The sequence below is a fragment of the Oncorhynchus keta genome, chromosome 3 (genome assembly GCF_023373465.1).
Source record: "Oncorhynchus keta strain PuntledgeMale-10-30-2019 chromosome 3, Oket_V2, whole genome shotgun sequence".
NCBI classification, from domain to species: Eukaryota; Metazoa; Chordata; class Actinopteri; order Salmoniformes; family Salmonidae; genus Oncorhynchus; species Oncorhynchus keta.
This window is the reverse complement of record NC_068423.1, coordinates 584981-601650: the sequence shown is the minus strand read 5'-3', so window position 1 is coordinate 601650 and position 16670 is coordinate 584981. Positions and strand designations below refer to the sequence as shown.

At 42.0% G+C, this 16670-nt stretch overlaps 2 protein-coding genes across 4 annotated transcripts in view; one reads left to right on the top strand and one right to left on the bottom strand.

Moving 5' to 3' along the window:
* Positions 1 to 11712: 11712 nt before the first annotated feature.
* The window catches only part of LOC118363618 (delta-1-pyrroline-5-carboxylate synthase-like), a 32618-nt gene continuing 27660 nt past the window's right edge, over positions 11713 to 16670 (bottom strand). The window contains exon 19 of the transcript XR_008086154.1: positions 11713 to 11739. The gene's annotated coding sequence lies outside the window, so the exon portion shown is untranslated. The remainder of the gene's footprint in view (positions 11740 to 16670) is intronic.
* On the top strand, positions 14440 to 16636 carry LOC118363633 (gamma-crystallin S-1-like). 3 transcript variants are annotated; one of them, XM_052486096.1, is made up of 4 exons: positions 14492 to 14515; positions 14931 to 15188; positions 15632 to 15949; positions 16043 to 16636. In XM_052486096.1, the coding sequence occupies exons 1-3, from the start codon at positions 14504 to 14506 to the stop codon at positions 15917 to 15919; spliced, it is 558 nt and encodes a 185-aa protein (XP_052342056.1). In that variant the 5' UTR covers positions 14492 to 14503; the 3' UTR covers positions 15920 to 15949; positions 16043 to 16636. The 3 variants fall into 3 exon arrangements, with proteins under 3 accessions (XP_035600599.1, XP_052342056.1, XP_035600591.1); XM_035744706.2 differs by having other exon boundaries at positions 14440 to 14515; positions 14946 to 15188; positions 15632 to 16636; XM_035744698.2 differs by having other exon boundaries at positions 15632 to 16636.

Sequence of the window (16670 nt, the reverse complement as noted above, 5' to 3'; positions counted from 1 at the left end):
CGTGTGCTCCGGGCATGTGCTGACCAACTGGCAGGTGTCTTCACTGACATTTTCAACATGTCCCTGATTGAGTCTGTAATACCAACATGCCTCAAACAGACCACCATAGTCCCTGTGCCGAAGAACACAAAGGCAACCTGCCTAAATGACTACAGACTCGTGGCACTCACGTCCGTAACCATGAAGTGCTTTGAAAGGCTGGTAATGGCTCACATCAACACCATTATCCTAGAAACCCTAGACCCACTACAATTGGCATACCGCCCAAACAGATCCACAGATGATGCAATCTCTATTGCACTCCACACTGCCCTTTTCCACCTGGACAAAAGGAACACCTATGTGAGAATGCTATTCATTGACTACAGCTCAGCATTCAACACCATAGTACCCTCAAAGCTCATCACTAAGCTAAGGAACCTGGGACTAAACTCCTCCCTCTGCAACTGGATCCTGGACTTCGTGACAGGCCGCCCCCAGGTGGAGAGGGAAGGTAGCAACACATCTGCCACGCTGATCCTCAACACTGGAGCTCCCCAGGGGTGCATGCTCAGTCCCCTCCTGTACTCCCTGTTCACCCACGACTGCATGGCCAGGCACGACTCCAACACCATCATTAATTTTGCAGATGACACAACAGTGGTAGGGGTCCTGATCACTGACAACGATGAGACCGCCTATAGGGAAGAGGTCAGAGACCTGGCCGGGTGGTGCCAGAATAACAACCTATCCCTCAACGTAACCAAGACCAAGGGGATGATTGTGGACTACAGGAAAAGGAGCACCGAGCACGTCCCCATTCTCATCGACAGGGCTGTAGTTGAGCTGTTTGAGAGCTTCAAATTCCTTGGTGTCCACATCATCAACAAACTAGAATGGTCCAAACACACCAAGACAGTCGTGAAGAGGGCATGACAAAGCCTATTCCCCCTCAGGAAACTAAAAAGATTGGCAGGGTCCTGAGATCCTAAAAAGGTTCTACAGCTGTAACATTTGAGAGCATCCTGACCGGTTGCATCACTGCCTGGTACGCAATTGCTCGGCCTCCGACCGCAAGGCACTTCAGAGGGTAGTGCGTATGGCCCAGTACATCACTGGGGCAAAGTTGCCTGCCATCCAGAACCTCCACACCAGGCGGTGTCAGAGGAAGGCCCTGAAAATGGTCAAAGACCCCAGCCACCCCAGTCATAGACTGTTCTCTCTACTACCGCATGGCAAGCGGTACCGGAGTGCCAAGTCTAGGACAAAAAAAAAAAAAATTCCCCAAGCCATAAGACTCCTGAACAGGTTACCCGGACTATTTGCATTGTGTGCCCCCCCCCAACCCCTCTTTTACGCTGCTGCTACTCTCTGTTTATCTCATATGCATAGTCACTTTAACTATACATTCATGTACATACTACCTCAATTGGCCTGACCAACCAGTGCTCCCTCACATTGGCTAACCGGGCTATCTGCACTGTGTCCCACCACCCACCAACCCCTCTTTTTACGTTAATGCTACTCTCTGTTCATCATATATGCATAGTCCCTTTAACTATACCCACATGTACATACTACCTCAATAAGCCTGACTAACCGGTGTCTGTATATAGCCTTGCTACTCTTATTTTCAAATGTCTTTTTACTGTTGTTTTATTTCTTTACTTACCTACACACACACCACTTTTCTTTCTCCGCACTATTGGTTAGAGCCTGTAAATAAGCATTTCACTGTAAGGTCTACTACACCTGTTGTATTCGGGGCACGTGACAAATAAACTTTGATTTAATTTGATATAGTGCACTACTTTTGACAATAGCTATGGGCCCAATGAGCCCTGGTTAAAACGAATGTACTACATAGGGAATAGGGTGCAATTGCCTGATCATTGTCTATTATGTTGGTATTCATTCACTCTGAATATTATTAATTCAATACCGTTTCTCAGTGTGGACTGTCTCAGGATATCCTCCAATTCAGTTGAGTAGAACTGAAAGAATACCCTGTGACAGATGGGTGCCATTGAGCCTCATTCATGAGACTTGCAGCAGAAAACATAAGCTCTATTCATAGGCATCCAACACAACACAGACAGACTCCATTCATGGGTGACTGCTGCTACCTTCTGTTCATCTGGTGAACTTCATTCATGAATTCATTCTTTCTAGAGAAATCTTCTATAGATGGGTTTAGTTGACAACGTCAAAACAATGTGCACGGTTCCATGTGGCACAAGTCAGCGTGTTGTGATTCTGGATGGCCAGATTGCTAGCAAGAATAAGAAACTGCCATGTGGGGAATCGTAAGTGGCTCGTTTGAGAGAGATTCATCTTGTTCTTGATACCATGTCTTGTTTTGAGGTGTTTTGACTGATGCGGTGTCACCTTCCTCAGTCCGAACGGCTATGATCACAGGACTCTCCACCTCAGAGTGACAGACTTTAGCATGGCCCAGCGGTCCTCCCTCCTCACACAGCAAGTCCATGGGCTCCCCTGAACAGCACACGGTCACAATTAGTTAGTTATACTATAACCACCAGTTAGTTACATGCAGACAATAATATGATTATTGTGGATAGTCAGATTAATATAATAGTTTATATGCTTTGCAAGAAGAACGATTTCCCTAATAATCATGCTTACATGGACACATCTGAAATCAGGCTCCCTGATGGGACTTTGATAAATGCAGAAAGTCGGCAATCAAAATAAAGGTTCTACCACCATGTTATTTTTGGGAAGCCTAGTTGAAAACTAATTCTAAACTCCATTGCGCTAAAGAGCTCACTCAGATGGTGCTAGCACATGCGCAGATCAAATACACAGCTGGAAAACCAATTAAGGTGTTTACATGTCCTAATAGTTCGAAAAGATTAATCAGAAAACCAGGTGTTTTAAATTGGCATATGTTTACTTTTATTATGACAGTCTGCCTATTAAGATAAGCAGAGTAAGGCAATGTCAGGTAAATGCCTGACCAATGTCATACTAGGCAGTGACATTTTTTACAAGGAGCACATGTGGTTCCAAGTTGAAAATGTAGGAGCACACAGAAATTTAGGAGCACAATGACAAATATTAGAGGTGTGCAAAGTTGATCTCAATACTTTGTTATATACCCTTTGTTGGCAATGACAGAGGTCAAACGTTTTCTGTAAGTCTTCACAAGGTTTTCACACACTGTTGCTGTTATTTTGGCCCATTCCTCCATGCAGATCTCCTCTAGAGCAGTGATGTTTTGGGGCTGTTGCTGGGCAACACAGACTTTCAACTCCCTCCAAAGATTTTCTATGGGGTTGAGATCTGGAGACTGGCTAGGCCACTCCAGGACCTTGAAATGCTTCTTATGAAGCCACTCTTCGTTGCCAGGGCGGTGTGTTTGGGATCATTGTCATGCTGAAAGACCCAGCCACGTTTAATCTTCAACGCCCTTGCTGATGGAAGGAGGTTTTCACTCAAAATCTCATGATACATGGCCCCATTCATTCTTTCCTTTACACGGATCAGTCGTCCTGGTCCCTTTGCAGAAAAACAGTCCCAAAGCATGATGTTTCCACCCCCATGCTTCACAGTAGGTATGGTGTTCTTTGGATGCAATTCAACATTCTTTGTCCTCCAAACACGACGAGTTGAGTTTTTACCAAAAAGTTATATTTTGGTTTCATCTGACCATATGACATTCTCCCAATCTTCTTCTGGATCATCCAAATGCTCTCTAGCAAACTTCAGACGGGCCTGGACATGTACTGGCTTAAGCAGGGGGACACGTCTGGCACTGCAGGATATGAATCCCTGGCGGCGTAGTGTGTTACTGATGGTAGGCTTTGTTAATATGGTCCCAGCTCTCTGCAGGTCATTCACTAGGTCCCCCTGGGGGGTTTCTGGGATTTTTGCTCACCGTTCTTGTGATCATCTTGACCCCACGGAGTGAGATCTTGCGTGGAGCCCCAGATCGAGGAAGATTATCAGTGGTCTTGTATGTCTTCCATTTCCTAATAATTTCTCCCACAGTTGATTTCTTCAAACCAAGCTGTTTACCTATTGCAGATTCAGTCTTCCCAGCCTGGTGCAGGTCTACAATTTTGTTTCTGGTGTCCTTTGACAGCTCTTTGGTCTTGTGGAGTTTGGAGTGTGACTGTTTGAGGTTGTGGACAAGTGTCTTTTATACTGATAACAAGTTCAAACAGGTGCATTAATACAGGTAACGAGTGGAGGACAGAGGAGCCTCTTAAAGAAGAAGTCACAGGTCTGTGAGAGCCAGAAATCTTGCTTGTTTGTAGGTGACCAAATACTTATTTTCCACCATAATTTGCAAATAAATTCATTAAAAATCCTACAGTGTGATTTTCTGGATTTTCTTTTCTCATTTTGTCTGTCATTAGTTGAAGTGTACCTATGATGAAAATTACAGGCCTCTCTCATCTTTTTAAGTGGGAGAACTTGCACAACTTTTTTGCCCCAATGTATATGCACCCAAAATTGTTGCACTGTAGAGCCCTGCTCTGCCAACTGCCAAAATCAGTTTAATATAAATGTATTGGTGTGCATGTAAACATACTCAGTGATTTGCTGCGCTAAGGATTGAATGTAAAGGGCTAACCTGCTTAAACCAGACTGAACAAGTGAAACAATAGTAAGTGTTAACTATTTGAGTACTCACTAAGTAATGTTTGAGTACACACGGGTTAAAAATAATAACACATGCATATTTTTGTAAATTAAAACCATTCTGTTGCCATTAGACTACACCTTTTCTCGTTGTGATGTCAATAATGAAAACAAGATATGGTACAGCAGTAACCCTGTTGTAACACACCTGGCGTTGATAAAATCGAATATGTCAATTCGTTAATATGGGATGCAAACAAGACTATTTTTTGCCAGACCAACTGGGCATCATAAACATAATGTGTCCGATTTAATAGACTATCCCTGTATTTCACAATGTCATATGGACACTCACTTTTAAAATGTCGACAAAATATTAATTCACCTATCAAAAAATGTGATTACTCGCAAATGAATGCAGACATTGAATAATTTTTATGAGTACCACTTCAGCGTGGCGGCAGCATCCCCAGGCCCCAACGCTGCTGAAATCATGGGCAAATGCACCTTCTTTTGCCTAATAATGAAGCTGGCAGTAGACTACCTCAGTAGGAATGGTATGCTATAGACCAGTGTCTTCCAGAGCTTTTGCCAGATAATTGAATGTACATTTTTCTACCATAAGCTGCATCCAATGTCATTTTGGAGACTTTGGCAGTACGTCCAATCGGCCTCACAACCGCAGACCACGTGTATGGCATTGTGTCGGCGAGCGATTTGCTAATGTCCTTGCTGTGAACAGAGTGCCCCATGGTGGCAGTTGGGTTAAGGTATGGCAGACATAAGCTACGGAAAAGGAACAATTGCATTTTATCGATGGCAATTTGAATGCACAGAGATACCGTGACAATATCCTGGAGGCCCATTGTTGTGCCATTCATCCGGCGCCATCGCCTCATGTTTCAGCATGATAATGCACGGCCCCATGTCGCAAGGATCTGTACATAATTCCTGGAAGCTGAAAATGTCCCAGTTCTTTCATGGCCTGCAAAATTACCAGACATGTCACCCATTGGGCATGTATGGAATGCTCTGGATGGACATGTACAACAGTTTGTTCCAGTTCCCGCCAATATCCAGCAACTTCGCAAAGCCATTGAAGAGGAGTGGGACAACATTCCACAGGCCACAATCAACAGCCTGATCAACTCAATGCGAAGGAGATGTGTCGCGCTGCATGAGGCAAATGGTGGTTGTGATCCACGCCCCTACTTTTGTTTTATGGTACCAGTGACCAACCGATGCATATCTGTATTCCCAGTCCTTTGAAATCCATAGATATGGGCTTAATTTATTTATTTCAATTGACTGATTTCATTATATGATCTGCAAAATCTTTGAAATTGCTGCAGGTTGCGTTGATTATTTTGTTCAGTATATTATGGTCTGAGAATAACAATACTGGCAGACCAGGTATCAAATCAAATTCAGGACCTCAATACCAGGCGATGTCAGTGGAAGGCCCTATAAATTGTAAAAGACTCCAGCCAGTCTAGTCATAGACTGTTCTCTCTGCTACCGCATGGCAAGCGATACAGGAGCGCCAAGTCTAGGTCCAAAAGGCTTCTTAACAGCTTCTACCCCCAAGCCATAAGACTCCTGAACAGCTAATCAAAAGGCTACCCAGAATGTTTGCATTGCCCCCCCTTTTACACTGCTGCTACTCCGTTTATTATCTATGCATAGTCATTTTAAATTCTCCCTACATACATATTACCTCGACTAACAGGTGCACATTGACTCTGTACCTGTACCCCCTGTATATATCCTTACTACTGTTATTTTACTGTTGCTCTTTAAATTATTTGTAACTTTTATTTCATAATGAACAAGTAATTTTATTACAACTGCATTGTTGGTTAAGGCCTTGTTAGTAAACATTTCACTATAAGGTATATATATACCCATTGTATTCAGCGCATGTGTCAAATAAAATTTGAGCTTAACTCAGAAAAGGTTGGTGACCAGGCGCTTAGACAGCCTGGGTAGGCCACTGGCATATCTTTTTCTAAAACTACCGCGAGTTCCGGTAAATTAGTGCAAGCAAAAAAAAATGACGATTAGGTTTGAATGTAGGATGATTACTAGTAATACCGTTGCCTTGCTATGCTTAAAAGTGTACAAAGTAAGATTAGCTTGCACGAGATGCTACAGCTAACAAAGGGAGAGCAGCCATTTTGTTTCCTCTGTCATGTTGAAATGCCTCCATCCCACCCTTTGTACTTCCATTTGATTTCAGCTTTCTGTGATCAGTGACCTCTGGGGGTGAAGAATAAACAGACAATTTATTTTTAATAATTAATTATGTGTGACACCCAACGTGTACAGTTGAAGTCGGAAATTAAAATACAATTAGGTTGGAGTCATTAAAACTAATTTTTCAATCACTCCACAAATTTCTTGTTAACAAACTATAGTTTTGGCAAGCTGGTTAGGACATCTACTTTTTGCATGACAGTCATTTTTCCAAAAATTCTTTACAGATCATTTTACTGTATCACAATTCCAGTGGGTCAGAAGTGTACATACACTAAGTTGATTGTGCCTTTAAACAGCTTGGAAAATTAAAGAAAATGCCATGGCTTTAGAAGTTTATGATAGGCTAACTGACATCATTTGAGTCAATTGGAGGTGTACCTGTGGATGTATTTCAAGGCCTACCTTCAAACTCAGTGCCTTTTTGCTTGACATCATGGGAAAATCAAAAGAAATCAGCCAAGACCTCAGAAAAATAATTGTAGACCTCCACAAGTCTGGTTCATCATTGGGAGCAATTTCCAAACGCCTGAAGGTACCACGTTCATCTGTACAAACAATAGTACGAAAATATAAACATCACGGGACCACGCAGCTGTCATACTGCTCAGGAAGGAGACACGTTCTGTCTCCTAGAAATGTGTCTCCTAGAAAAGTGCAAATCAATCCCAGAACAACAGCAAAGGACCTTGTGAGATGCTGGAGGAAACAGGTACAAAAATATCTAAATCCACAGTATAACGAGTCCTATATCGACATAACTTGAAAGGCCGCTCAGTAAGGAAGAAGCATCTGCTCCAAAACCACCATAAAAAAGCCAGACTACAGTTTGCAACTGCACATGGGGACAAATGTCATACTTTAAGGAGAAATGTCCTCTAGTCTGATGAAACAAAAATACAACTGTTTGGCCATAATGACCATCGTTATGTTTGGAGGAAAAAGGGGGACGCTTGCAATCTGAAGAACACCATCCCAACCGTGAAGCACGGGGTGGCAGGATCATGTTGTGGTGGTGCTTTGCCGCAGGAGGGACTGGTGCACTTCACAAAATAAATGGCATCATGAGGAAGGGAAAATTATGTGTGGGGAACGGCACCTCAGTACCTCCAGGCTCTGATCAGGCCCTACACCCAAACAAGGGCACTGAGTTCATCCACCTCTGGCCTGCTCGCCTCCCTACCACTGAGGAAGTACAGTTCCCGCTCAGCCCAGTCAAAACTGTTCGCTGCTCTGGCCCCCCAATGGTGGAACAAACTCCCTCACGACGCCAGGACAGCGGAGTCAATCACCACCTTCCGGAGACACCTGAAACCCCACCTCTTTAAGGAATATCCTTCTCCCCCCTTTAAGATTTAGATGCACTATTGTAAAGTGACTATTCTACTGGATGTCATAAGGTGAATGCACCAATTTGTAAGTCGCTCTGGATAAGAGCGTCTGCTAAATGACTTAAATGTAAATGTGTAAAATATATATATAGAGTACAGGGAACATAATCACTATGGTGAAGTGCTGTTCCATTCCATGTTTATGTAAAATAAATGTAAAAAATATATCACACACGACAGTATTGCCAATGTGTACTTTACACATTTCATTACAGATGATATTTTTATATATTGCAAATAAAATAAGAAAATCAACAAATCTCAAATGAATAATATTTCATATTAATTTCAAACAATGACATTAGCATTAGAATTTACCAATCCAGCATGGCATCCTCGCCGTGCAGAAACATTTCTTCCGCCTGGGAGTCAAAACTAGCAAAACTAGCTTCGCTGAAAGATTCATCTTCCTGAAGAAACTCGGGTCTCGCTGTCTCGATCAATTTTGCATTGGCAAATGAACCTCTTTTACGCCAGAGTTTACGCCAAAGGCTGATCTTCGAATGTATAACCATTACATATTGCCGTTTATCTCAGCTCATTGGCTTCCAAGCTATATTTCAAGATGATCAGTGGTAATTGGGCCAAAATACAGTCAATCAACGATAGGCCGGTCCTACCATTGGTGCGCAATGAGGTCATTGATTGGTGTCTTCAAATCGGTTTGTTTCTGGTCAATACATCCCGGGGAAAAAAACTATAATGTATGGTTGTGTTAGTAACAACCAGAGGATTGCAATGAAACCATGACTGGATAAACGTTTGTTTAGTGTGTGTAATTACCACGAACGCTTCGTCCAAAGTTGAATGAGACGGAAATCACGACGCAACCGGTTTACAAATGTTTCGTGTTAGGCTATAAAAATAGATTTTATCAAACAAAACGAACATTCACTGTGTAGTTAGGACACTTGTCATTGCCACCAGAGGAAGATCTTCAATGGTAAGCAATTTATTTTATTGTTATTTCTGACTTTCGTGACGCTAATGCTTGGTTGGAAAATGCTAGTAATACTTGTGTGTGTGGGGCAGGAATTGTGAAAAACTGAGTTCAAATGTATTTGGCTAAGGTGTATGTAAACTTCCGACTTCAACTGTATCAACTTTAACAAGCGGTACTTATGATATCCAGCCAATCTCAACTGATTGGATATTGATGTCTAATTCAATAACTAAGAAGTAGAATTGCCAGATTTAGCTTTCTCAAATGGACATTTTAAATAATATCCAAATTGATTGGTTTATACAAATGAGACAATAGAAACTTTTCCACATTAACCTTAATACAAATACGCTTTCAGGTTAATTAAAGTTTAAATTCCAAAATAGCTTATACAGGTTTGATTTATCATTAACATTGAACATTTATATTTTATATCTGCGTTTTGTGTAGCGCCTGCAGGGTTGAAATATTATTTCTATCTTTGTTTACTGTTGCGCTATCATCAGATAATAGCTTCTTATGCTTTCGGCTTATGCTTTTGAAATCTGACATGTTGGCTGGATTCACAACGAGTGTAGCTTTAATTTGGTATCTTACATGTGTGATTTAATGAAAGTTTGAATTTTATAGTATTTTATTTGAATCTGGCACTCTGCATTTTCCCTGGCAATTGGCGAAGTGGGACATTTGCATCCCCCCTATCCCAGAGAGGTTAACCTCTCTGGGATATGTGGGACGGTAGCGTCCCACCTCGCCAACAGACAGTGAAAGTGCAGGGCACCAAATTCAAAACAACAAAAATCTCATAATTAAAATTCCTCAATTCCTCAAGTATTTTACACCATTTTAAAGATAGAATTCTCATTAATCCAGCCACAGTGTCTGATTTCAAAAATGCTTTACAGCGAAAGCACCACAAATGATTATGTTAGAATAGTATAGAATCAATCTTTAGTGTTTTGCGGGGACTATTTAATGAAGCTGCCAGTCGAGGACTTGTGAGGCATCTGTTTCTCAAACTAGACACTCTAATGTTTTCTTGCTCAGTTGTGCACCGGGGCCTCGCACTCCTCTTTCTATTCTGGTTTGAGCCAGTTTGCGCTGTTCTGTGAAGGGAGTAGTACACAGTGTTGTACCAGATCTTCAGTTTCTTAGCAATTTCTCGCATGGAATAGCCTTCATTTCTCAGAACAAGAACAGAGTGAAGAGTTTCAGAAGAAAGATCTTTGTTTCTGGCCATTTTGAGCCTGTAATCAAACCCACAAATGCTGATGCTCCAGATACTCAACTAGTCTAAGGAAGGCCAGTTTTATTGCTTCTTGAATCAGACCAACAGTTTTCAGGTGCTAACATAATTGCAAAAGGGTTTTCTACTTATCAATTCGCCTTGTAAAATGATAAACTTGGATTAACTAACACAACGTGCCTTTGGAACAAAGGAGTGATGGTTGCTGATAATGGGCCTCTGTACACCTATGTAGATATTCCATAAAAATAAAAAGCAGCTTCCAGCTACAATATACATTTACAACATTAACAATGTCTACACTAATTCTGATCAATTTGATGTTTCTTCTAAGCAAGGACATTTAAGTGACCCCAAACTTTTGAATGGTAGTGTATACCAGGAGATGTGCCAGGCCCGCCACGTCTGTTGACTCATCCAGCTGGTTTGAGAATTGAGTATGCCTTACGAGGCTGAGCTGGCCAGCACTTCTATTTCTCAGGGAGTCCATTTATACACCTCCCCTGCTTTTAACTTACTATTTATAAATCAGCCATCGCTTTAAAACTATCCTAGCTCCGTAAGGTTCCATCATAAGACTTCAAACTCACTATTAAAGGGAAACTCCAGTCTCACTTGAATAACATCTAGCCTAGTTTAAATCTGGTGTTTTTAAGGTCAGTTCTCTGAACAGGAAATAAGGCCTAAACTGGATAGCCCTTCTCTGAATAATACCTCAGAGGATATAGATTGCACAAGTTTCTGACCCTCATCACGTCGCTCTAAGCCAGACAGAGGGTGTTAGATGTTCAGGGTTGGCTCAGTGCCATTGTCACCCATGACAGTATGTAGCATTTGGAAGCGTCAATTAGCCTGGTCCTCAGATGACCAGACAGATTTTTTGCGAAATAACTGAGTTCTAAGACTTATTTGCAAATAATGATCAACATAACATTAATATGTAGGACATTTACTGTATTACAGAGAAGAATATCAGGTATATTTTGCTCCAGAGAAGTAGCTCATTGTTCCCTCGTTGGTACAGACGCTAGCCTAGCATCTAACTAAAGTTAGCTAGATTTCAAGCTAGCCAGGTTTCCTTAGCAGCTTGAGGAGTAAGAGTAGCCTACGTTACTTCCATGACCAAAGCTGGTGGGAGTACCGTTAAGGGCAGTGGTGTCTCGCTATCACAGGTGAAGGTTCTTTTAAAAGAACAAAAAGAGTTCTACAACAGTTGTTACGAGAAATACACTACATGACCAAAAGTACATAGACACACACTTGGCAAACATCTCATTCCAAAATCATGGGCATTAATATGGAGTTGGTCCCCCCTTTGCTGCTATAACAGCCTTCACTCTTCTGGGGTGGCTTTCCACTAGATGTTGGAACATTGCTGCAGGGACTTGCTTCCATTCAGACACAATAGCATTAGGGAGGTCGGGCACTGATATCAGGCGATTAGGCCTGGCTCGCAGTTGATGTTCCAATTCATCCCAATGGTGTTTGATGGGGTTGAGGTCAGGGCTCTGTGCAGGCCAGTCAAGTTCTTCCAAACCGATCTCGACAAACCATTTCTGTATGGACCTCGCTTTGTGACCGGGGGTATTGTCATGCTGAAACAGAAAAGGGCCTTCCCCAAACTGTTGCCACAATGTTGGAAGCACAGTATTATCTAGAATATCATTGTATGCTGTAGCGTTAAGATTTCCCTTCACTGGAACTAAGGGGCCTAGCCCGAACCATGAAAAACAGCCCAGACCATTATTCCTCCCTCACCAAACTTTACAGTTGGCATTGGGACAGGAAACATTTTCCTGGCATCTTCGGAACTCGGTAGAGTGTTGCAGCAGAGGACAGACAATTTTTACATACTACAGCACTCGGCGAACCCATTCTGTGAGCTTGTGTGGCCTACAACAGCGGCTGAGCAGTTGTTGCTCCTAGAAGTTTCCACTTCACATTAACAGCACTTAGAGTTGAGCAGGGCAGCTCTAGTAGGGCGGACATTTTACAAACTGACTTGTTGGAAAGGTGGCATCCTATGATGGTGCCACATTGAAAGTCACTGAGCTCTTCAGTAAGACCATTCTACTGCCAATGCTTGTCTATGGAGATTGCATGGCTATCTGCTCGATTTAACACACCTTTCAGCAAAAGGTGTGGCTGAAATAGCCGAACCCACTAATTTTAAGGGGTGTCCACATACTTGCGTGCGTGTATATTGGCTCTGCCATTAGCTATCTTGATGCAGTGACATTTTTATAAACATTTTTAAGCTGGGGAAGTCCCAGTCCCTATGTAAACAGACATTGATTTCACATAGGCCTAACTAACGAAAAGGCTATACTTTGAAGTGTGGTCCGCTGTCAAAGTAGCCAACTTGGCTGCCGAGTCACCACAGTGGTACCAAAGTTTTTATAAGTAGCCCAAGATAGAACAGAGCCTGCCGTTTCCAATGGGACTAAATTAATTATAGTGGGCAGAATAAACAAGGTGGGCAGAGCCAAGCACGAGCTAGTAAGATCCTATCGGCACGTTCTAGCACTTATTTGCATATTTCTATTAGGGAACACCTACTCTGAAGTGCCTTGTGCAGCAACTCAATTCGCCCTTGCACTCCTAAACAGCGAAATGTATAGAACTTTAGCAAGGGTAATGTCTACAAAACGCAGTCCACTCTGTTACAGATTATAGTTTAGAGAACAGAAAACTGTATGGAGATCAAATGTTTCATAAATGAGAATATGTGCAGAATGTCAGCCAAAATCCACCTCACTCAAACTTCTCCCACTGCAGGCCACTGTGATTCCTCGCATCACCATATTCAGTTGTAAGCGAAAACGCAAACCGGATGCTTTAGATGTTAACATCCGGTGAAATATCTGGCTCATTGTTCCATCTGCGGTGGTAACACAGATAGAAGAATGATTTAAAGTTTTTGGGGGTGCTACCGGCGTTAGCTAGCTAGTAAGGTTAGCTTGGTGTGCTTGACTAGCTAACGTAAACAATGTGTTTAACTATGAAGTTGTAAACCATGTGTCAAATAACATGCCAAATATTTAATTACATAAAGTTAGCTATGTGTCTAGCTAAAATGTGATGGCTAGCTAACGTTAGATAGTGGACTCTTTGCTATGGAAAATGGCTGGCTATGGACAGTTAACTAGCCAGCTGTCAACGACGAGGCCTTCACAAAGGACAGTAAAATAAAGTTGACCCAGCGATTTTACAAATCAACATTTATCATGAGAGAAGTTCCCCTTCTCATTTTTACAATGACGGCTACCACAGCGGTATCCGTCATCGCCCCCGAAATATTCGACATTTCCGACAATAGATTTGCAGCAAACCACCCGCCGTTTTTAGGAGCGACAGAGCGAGCTGAGCGTGAACACCATAGAAGACCGAAATGATTACAAAGATGGAAAAGGCCTATTGCACCCGTCTCCTAAAGTGGGAATGCACCTTAGGACTATAATAAACATATTACAGTATGGATAAATTATAGTACTCAGTCTCTACTTTTGTTTGACGTTCTAAATCAATAGAGTCCCGAGATTCAAGTTCAATTATTCCATTTTCCACAAAGAGGAAGAACCCATAGTGGTTTATTGTATATGTACAGTAACAGAAATATGTAAATGCAGTATATGAGGATATTCCAAGACGGAACCTGAAAACTGTTTACTTGTACAAAGATTATTATACATCAGAGCCCATCATTCAGAATTATTTTTAAAAATATGGCTGTGAGAGTAAAACAGGTGGGGGACAGACAGGGATGTTTGTGAAGTCCAGTTTTCCAACTAACCTTTTTCAAACCTGTTTTGAGCAATGTTTTCCTCGCGACCAAACACCAAGTGTGCAACTCTATTGTCCGGACCTAGTAAATAGTCTAACTGTATTTGCATAACAATGGAATTCAATCTAAAGGGAGCATGAGGTTGACATGTGCTCAGTGTCATAGGGGCAGATAGAACAGTTTGTGCTGACATGATAACTCACGTGATTTTAATAACAATGCTCTATCCTTTTTCTCTGACACATAAAAGGCTCTGGGATGAGGACAGGCCTGTCCTGTTGACCTTCACAGTCATGATGGGTAAGGTAAGCAGAACATATCATTTTCCAAAGAAAAGAACATTACAGACCGCCTTCTCAAGTCTATTGCCGTTCCATTTCAGATTTAGTCATGAGTTTTGTCTGAAATCATAATTGTAGTATGAGCCCAGATTTTTTTGTTGCCTGGTTCTAGATCTGATTGTGCTGTATAACCAACTCCTGTGGCCATTGTTTGGCATGACAGTGACAATAGGTGTTGGTGAGACGGCACATTCAGATCTGAGACCAAGGCTAGGAAAATAGGTGTTCTCCTATCCTTTGTGCCATTCTCAAATATATTTGCAGAGTCAATTTCAAGTGTAAATCCAAACACAGGGGTGTTTTTCACCCAGGAAGAAGGTTCTAAGCTAGTTTGATTAAAATGTAGATGTGCTTCTGCCTGTATTCCCATTAACTTCAGAAGCTCTCTGTTCAGATCATCTTCTACGAGGGCAGGAATTTTGAGGGACGCCACTATGAGTGCAGTGGTGACTGCACTGACATGCACTCCCACTTCTCCCGATGTAACTCCATTCGAGTGGACAGTGGGTGCTGGATGGCCTATGAGAAGCCTAACTTTTCTGGATACCAGTACATGCTGACAAGGGGGAAGTACGCTGACCACCATCGCTGGTCCGGCTTCAACGACTGCATCCGCTCCTGTCGCATAATCCCAGCTGTGAGAACAGCTATATCTTCACAGTCATGACACAACACAAACAAATTCTCTTGAATCTGTTTTACCTTTGTAAACATTTATAACAGCTGGTATAAGTTTGACATGGTTATAGGCAATTGACTTGAAACTAACCAATATTTAGGAATGTTTGTAGGAGGTATGCCTACAAAGTTTTTTTGCGAGCCCTACCCAACATTACAGATGTCTTTCAGGTGGAAGCTGTCAGATGTTCTCAGATTCAAGATTCCCATAAGCTTACATCAGCTGTCATGACTGTTTACAACAGCTGTTAATTAATTATGACAATATTCTATGTAGCTAGGGAGTTCATGTGAAGTTTCCCAAACTTTCCAAGCCTTCATACAACATTCAGGCCTAAAAGTCTGACATTGAAAAAACATTATTTCAGTTCTATGAAGTGAATCAATTTTCTCCTTGCACAGTACAATGGAAACTACAGGATGAAGATCTTTGAGAGATCAGACTTTGGGGGAAAGATGATGGAGCTGAGTGACGACTGCCCCAACCTGCAGGACCGCTTCCACCGGAGAGACATTTCCTCCTGCAATGTTATGGAGGGCTACTGGATCCTCCACGAGCACCCAAACTACAGGGGCCATCAGTACTTCCTGCGCCCTGGCGAGTACAACAAGCATAGTGACTGGGGCAGCATGAGCTCTACCATTGGCTCGGTGCGTCGCGTCACAGAGCTGAAGCAAAACAACCAATAAAGTGGTCTCTAGATCGCTCTGTCTAGCCAGGCTGACTGACAGCCTGCATTGGCTCGGTGCGTCGCGTCAGAGCTGAAGCAAAACAACCAATAAAGCGGTCTCTAGATCGCTCTGTCTAGCCAGATCTGTCTGACAGCCTGCAGAAGTCTATACATATGTAGAGGGGATGCCAACATGAGTCAATCTCAGAATATGGTTGATATCAGGGAATAAGGAGATTGTCCTTTAGTAATTAGACCACTTACTGAGAATATGGCTGGGCTGAAGAAAGCAAGCAGTGGATTGGAATCCTGATGTAGATTTGTATACAAGAACATTTAAAGGGCTTTATGCAGACAGTCGTCAATTTATACATACCATTTCCTCACATTGAATAATAAACCAGTGGACTGAAGGGACAGTATATTTAATTGTGTCACTAATGCAGCATGCAGCAGCAAAGACAGTTGCAATTTCTTCCAACTGAGCCTGCTTAAATTGTGTTTTTTAAAACATTATTCTGACCTATACCGAAACACGTGAACTTCATGTGTCTATGACAAAGTAACTTTGTTAACTTGTCAATGTAGCACTGTTTGGAATATAACAAAATCTTACCAGTTGATGTATGTGGTGTGAGACAATACAATGTTGGTGTGTTGACGTTCACTACAAGTAAATCAAGTTTGAGCAATCAGGTATCAATCACAATAATTATTCATATCAACAAAAAACAAACATATTTCTCTCTCACCGTGATTGTGAAACAAAT